Source organism: Thalia democratica, chromosome 5, assembly GCF_965202585.1.
Source record: "Thalia democratica chromosome 5, ktThaDemo2.hap1.1, whole genome shotgun sequence".
In the NCBI taxonomy this organism is placed as follows: Eukaryota; Metazoa; Chordata; class Thaliacea; order Salpida; family Salpidae; genus Thalia; species Thalia democratica.
This window is the reverse complement of record NC_139169.1, coordinates 43,807,983-43,814,642: the sequence shown is the minus strand read 5'-3', so window position 1 is coordinate 43,814,642 and position 6,660 is coordinate 43,807,983. Positions and strand designations below refer to the sequence as shown.

General features: G+C 26.2%; 1 protein-coding gene across 1 annotated transcript; it reads right to left on the bottom strand.

Annotated features, from left to right (window-relative positions):
- Positions 1 to 1,805: 1,805 nt before the first annotated feature.
- LOC145835838 (zinc finger protein-like 1 homolog) lies at positions 1,806 to 6,394 on the bottom strand. The gene is made up of 6 exons (XM_082943571.1): positions 6,276 to 6,394; positions 5,964 to 6,075; positions 4,585 to 4,778; positions 4,057 to 4,266; positions 3,036 to 3,199; positions 1,806 to 2,326 (listed from the first exon to the last, which is right to left on the bottom strand). Exons 1-6 carry the CDS (start codon positions 6,375 to 6,377, stop codon positions 2,140 to 2,142), a joined length of 969 nt encoding a protein of 322 aa, XP_082799697.1. The 5' UTR covers positions 6,378 to 6,394; the 3' UTR covers positions 1,806 to 2,139.
- Positions 6,395 to 6,660: the final 266 nt, after the last annotated feature.

Below are 6,660 nucleotides of genomic sequence, written 5' to 3'. Positions count from 1 at the left end.
GAAAACTTTACATTTCTAAACATCTAATAAGTTAAAAGTATACTTTTCTAACAGAAAAATATATTGTTAAAAATTGATAAGAAAGCTATTACTATTTCAAGTCGGATAATTATTTTTCTAAAACAATCAATTAAATCTTAGGCTATACAAAACTCTGTTTTTGTAAAGTTCGGCCATCATCAACAAAGTTGAGATGTTTCTCGCCATCGATAATAAACAATGAACTTCAACATTTCTCGCTACACGACAAACAACAACCGCATCCAAATCAACCTACGACCGGTTTCGTCCTTATTAGGACTCATCAGGCAGGCATAGTCGCGAGAAACCGCTCTTTAGACCAATCCAAGCCGGTTAAAGTGCATAAGCACTGAGGTGACCATTTGTGGAAAAAGTCTGATAAATTGACGCAGCCAAATTGTTCACAGCCCAACGTCAAGACATTGTTAGCTTTCAGTCTCTACGCTTGTTTTAATCAGTTTTAGCCAGTATTTATTTCGGCCATCATCAACAAATTGAGATGTTTTTCGCGACTATGCCTGCCTGATGAGTTCTAATAAGGATGAAACCAGTCGCAGGTTGTCTTGAAAGTTTTTGTTGTTGATCGTGCGGTGAAGTTCATTTTATATTATTGATGGCAAAAAACATCTCAACTTTGCTGATGGTGGCCGAAATAAATACTGGCTAAGACTGATTGAAACGAGAGTAGAGACTGATATCTCACATTAAGTTGACAATGTCTTGACGTTGGGTCGTGAACAATTTGGTTGCGTTAATTTATCAGAATTTACTAACAAACGTTTGTTCTAGTGCTTATGAAGGACGAAACCGGTCGTAGGTTTCGGATGCTGTTGTTGTTGATCGTGCGGTGAAGTTCATTGTTTTTTATTTTTGTCAAGTTATAAGAAAAGTCGATTTCGACAAATTACATTCCCTATTTTCAGTTTGTCTCTACTTTGGCTCATGTTGTATTTGTATGTGTTCAGCTTTTTAAAACATATTTTTGCTATCAAAAAATACCTACTTGAAATGTACTTTAAAACTTCATACATAATCACTTTTATCTTTTAAATTTTTCTTAACTTATCACTTTATTAAAAAGCTCACAATACATAGTGTGTTTTAAACTTGTTTATTAATACATTTAACTCAAAATAGAGGTTGAAAAAATTGTATCTACTGAAAAATAATAGAAATATAAAAACCGGCTAAAATTAAGAAAAGTAATAATATAAAAAAATAATACTTAGAATTTTATAAAGGTAAAGTTTCAATGTATAAAACTAGTTGAAAAAACATTGTTGTTTCATTTCAAAAGCAACATAGTTTAATTCTTCAAATACTAATAAACAAAGTTGTCTAATTGAAGAATCTAACGTTTATTGCTTCAAATCAAAAAACACTCAGTTTTAGAATCAAATATTGCAAAATTCGACTCAATTTTAAACTAATATTTACAAAAAAGCAAAAACTATTAAATAACTATTTAAAGAACTTTATCATTGAGGCAAGCAAAAATAAACAAAAATAGTTTTTGCATAAAGCAAGTTTGACAGACTGTTTGTTAACTTAAAATGGTTCAAGTTATATTACAATAACCTTTTTTATCAAAAGACAGAAATAAAACAAAAAACAATTCTATTATACATACAACTTCAAAGTTTTACTTGTACTATATATCAACAACCAACAAATTGATGCATTCTAAAAATAAATAAAAAACCTATGAATGCTTTAACTAGTTTAAAAATAATTGTAAACTAAATTTATGAGAGCTAATTAGGAAGTTTGTCTTTAAAATTTAAAAATACAAAAACAAGAACCGTTTAATCAAGATATATTGTTCTGATCCGGCCTAATAAAGAAGATTTTAAGTAGAATAAATAAAATAAAAACTTTATAATTTCAATACTAATTTAATCTTTTGAAGAGTTGTTAAAAATCGATCATCGTATATTTTATTTATTTATCCTTTAAGTAAGCAACTTTAAACCATTTATTAAAAAAAAATGGAAGTGTCATTCAAACAACTGTTCTAAGTTAACCTAAAAACTTTTATAAGTTAAGTTAAAAATAAAAATAGCAAGTTAAAATCTGGAAATTTCTAAAACAGTTTTGACTAAATATCAATATCAGATTTCAAACAGCATGTAAATTTTCAACATTTTTCACGTGAATGTTGGGGTTGTTTATTGTTTCGTCATCATAGTTGGGATTTCTCCCCGCTCCCAAAGTAATAGTGACAAGCATTACGAACAGCAAGCATGCCACTACAACTGCAATCATGCTCTGACGCGAAAATGTGCGACATCTCAATTGTCTCGATCTGTACATTATTGGGTGACATATTAGGATATAAAAATATTAAAACTCTCTAAATATGTAACAAAAGATCTTAATATTTGCTAATTAAATTTTATTCTCATAAATTTAGACGGCTTTTTTTACGTATTTTACTAACTAACTTAAAATAAAGTAAGTTTTAGGTAAAACAATTACGCTACAGCTTTTATTAATCAAATTATAACAATAACAAACTATGAGTGTATTTAAACGTGTGACTATTGATTTAATATTACAATTCGACTATTATACATTAAAAGTGAAAAAAAGTAATATATTAATGAAAAAAATAGTTTTTTAAAGAAAAATTTCAAACAATAAAAACATTGTTTTTATTTAAGGTCTAATACTAAGCAATTGTTTTTTTTTTAAGTATATCTAAATTTATCTATAAAAATACTTGGGTTTAAAAAAATTGCACATAATATATAATGTTGTTACAGATAATCAATTCTAGATATGACCATTCTATTTTTCGTAAGTTTTTTGAGTTTTTTATTTTCTTAGCTATTGTTTTAAGTATATTTAAAGTTATATAATTGGGTGTCTATTTGATACCAAACATTTGTTATATTTTACTCTTTGTGTGATTTTTGTTCAAGTCACTCAAGTCTTGATGCCTGAGTCCGACGTTGCACAAAATTCAACAAAAAAATTTTATAACCATAAAAATCATTAGCAAACAGTCATACTTAAGCCATCTGGTAACGAAGGAAAAGGGAGACTTTTTCTTGTATTTGTCAGCATCATGGTCAACATTACCAATGTGATACGCAGAAAAATGAGAATTTGATGATTGCGGAAACTTTCTTGATGTGGTGTGCAGTGGACTTCTATCGTACTGAAGTATTGGTGGCTGTTGTGTGTTTTAGCTTGATAAGTATATTTTCATATATTTTTGAAATTTAGTGTTTCTGATATTTATCTAATTAAAACATAACATAAATTACTCACAAGAACTGGTTTTAAAATAATACGTCTATAAACCATAAAAATCGAAAAAGGATAGTTATACATGTTTTACAAAAAAACTAGTTTTATAAAAAACTATAAGCTTACTTTTAATCTTAAATTATTTCTGATAAACTTTTTGAATTAATAATTATTTCCTTCAAAAATTAAAATAATTAAGTTAACATACTAACTTTACTTAGTAGACAAGTTTTATAATTTAATCCCGATTTTTGTTGCTTGAAACGTTAAATTCTTGCTTTATCTTTTTATTTTTTTTATTTAAAGTAATATTATAAACATATGTTTGCTAAAAATAATTATAAGTAATTGAATTTTAGAGAGTATGCTAATAAAAAAAAAGATTGAATAAAACAAAATAATAGCACTAATAAAGAAAAAGAGCATACTTAATATCTATAAATGTATATAGACTTGTAGTGATTTCAAAAACCTTTAAAACATACTTTGTAAGTAAGCCTTTGTGCATAAGTAAATTGATGTTATGTTTGGTTAAAAAATAATTTTAGGTATTGTTAAAGAATTTAAATTTTACAAAAAAAAGATACACTTTATGTATATAAATCAGTATTCAAAAGATATTAAGTTTTAGTTTCAATTGAGCTTTTAACCTCTTTAATATCAACAAAATAAAACTTGGGTTTTACTACTTTAAACTATTCGTATCAGTTAGATGAAGTTTAAATTCTAAACATGTGGTAACTTATATGAGATTAATATAAAATCATAAACTGAACTTACACTGCTCCAATCTTTTACATTGTTGTTATACGAATTTGCAACAATAGGTACCTTTTCTTCCTTTTTCATCATGGGCTTTACCACTGAAGTCTTGGGTTTTTTGATGATCTGTGGCTTAACATAAGCCTTTGGGCTGCTATTATTTTTGTTTACAATTTCTAATGGCTTTACTTCATTTTCTTCTTTTACAGAAAGAGGTAAATCGTCAATCTGTAAAAAGTAATATTTAAAAGTCTTGCAAAGACACACTACTAACAGCATTATAATAGAATTTATAGAACTGCTAAATTAACTCAAGATAAAAGTTTATCTAATTTTGAGTTTCAATTAAAAATGTGAAGCAATTAAACTTAAAAAATATAAAAATTTAAAAGAAACTCTTAAAAGTTTTAAACATTTAGATTTTTAAGTGTTTTTTATAAGTTTTAAAAAACCAGCACATTATTTTTTTTTCTTAACAAAATAATATAAAAGTTTTATCTAACTTTGAAATAAAATAAGTTATTAATATAGTAATGAAACTCATACCAAAGGCAAACCAAGGCCAACACAAGCCCACTTGCACTTAGAAAGCACCTGCCTCAATTTGTCAACAACAGGTCCTGCCTGATTTTCTTTGGGAAACAGAGGACCAGCATTGTTGGGTGCGATGTAACCTGCAGGTGCAGTGTTAGGTGGCAGATTGCTGTAGTATTCTTTCAAGCATGCAACATGGTATACGTCTGTTTGAAACTTTGTATGTTAGATAAATTCAAGCTATAATTTCATATTCGATACTAAAAATTTATTTGTTTGCTATAAATTTATTACATTTCATAACTAGTTACAAAAATGTATATAACAGCTTATTTCAAGAAAAATATATAATTTTTCTTGTTTTTTAAATTATTTTTATATATCTGAAGTGTTTACATAACTTTTTTATAATGAAAAATCTTATATCATTTTCTTTTAAATTTCTAATCTCACTAAATATATATATTTTTTTAATATGGTTTTCTTTCATATTTTGTACACTTTTGTGAGTTTTAAGAATTTAAAACTCAAAAAAGGTTATGACTATAATGATACTGTTTTTTAAATTGGCCTAAAGAAATCTTTAATGAGTTTAATCATAATTTTAACTAAGTACTGACACTTTCATGAAGAATAGTTGTTTTATAAGATGACTAAATAAAAATAAAAAATTATTCAAGTTTGCATCTTCCAAATAAAACATATTGTGTTATTTTTTAGACTACACTATTCCAAAAACATCATAAAAGTTTTAAAACTTTTGATGAATATCTATTTATACTCTACCTGATACCTGAGGAAATGAAACATAAGATCATGATTAAATTACAAAGCAAGTAACAAATAAACAGTTCTGAAAATCTCTAAAAGCTGTACACAGTTGATCAGTAAAAAATTTTTGGCAGACTAGACTGTTAAGAATAAAATACTTAATAATCTTATCAGTGTATTTTGTAATGAAACTTAGTAAAAACTATCAAGACTAGCTTTTATTTTTAGAAAAAGTACAGTATACAGCTGCTATCACTATAACTATCAACATTTCTAGGCACATCAAAATATGTCATATGCACACTTTGAGAGCCACTAGACTAGATAATAAAGTTTTTTGTAGGTTTTACTAATAAATTTTATAAAGCTAAACAAAATCTGTCAAATACTTTTAACACAATTAAAGCTTATCTCTTAGAAAAAAATTAGTGTACAGCACAAACTTATCTTTTAATAGGAGTCATTTTTTTGATAAACTAAAAATTTTATATTACTAGTTTCAATTGTTTATATAATTCTTTAAAAAAACAATTTTTGAGTAAATTTAAACAAATTAAGTGATCTAGGAAGTTTAACAAACAACCAATTAAAGTGTAACTAATTGAAACTTTACAACTTACCATAGCTCATTAGCCTAACAACTTCACCTTCTGTTAAGGATACTCCACAAAGGCCACAATTTGGATTATAGTCACTGTCCTTCAGCCAATTTAGATAGGACTGGACAACACACTAAAAAAATAATGAAGCTGTCATAATTTACTGAATAAATTATAGTACGCAACCAAAAAACAAGGTAACAGAGGATAAGTCTAAATTGTTATCTAAAAAATAAAAGTGTAAAAAAAAAATTATTTCAGCTATATAATTTTCACTACTTAAAATGTGTAAAATATATTCTAATGTAGAAAATATAGATTTTTTCAACTAACTCTTGGGTGATTTTCAATGAGGCAATGCTCACATACATTTACACGATGCTCAAAGCAAAACAAATTTGTTACTTTACGCTTAGGACACTTGCATAAACCCATACTTTTTTATGCTAAACTGTAAATAATCATATTTATTTATGAATATATATATATATATTCTAAAACAAACAAAAATTAAAGAGTAAGAAAAATAATACTTCATATTTTTGTCACCATACAATTTTGAAAAAACATTATGATCATTTGCTACTTTTTCTGTTTTTATGGTAGGCTATTTTTTTTGCTGAATATAACTATACTTCAAAATAAAGTATATACTCAAAAAACTTGTACAACATAAAATTCACATGAATATATTGAAAATATAGAAAGTCTTTGGATT

Coding starts and splice junctions, on each gene's coding strand:
- LOC145835838 (XM_082943571.1), bottom strand. CDS start 6,377: ATGGGTTTATGCAAGTGTCCTAAGCGTAAAGTAACAAATTTGTTTTGC. Junction 4,779..5,963: donor TGTTAGGCTAATGAGCTATG/GTAAGTTGTAAA, acceptor AGTTTCAAACAG/ACGTATACCATGTTGCATGC. Junction 4,267..4,584: donor TTGGCCTTGGTTTGCCTTTG/GTATGAGTTTCA, acceptor TACTTTTTACAG/ATTGACGATTTACCTCTTTC.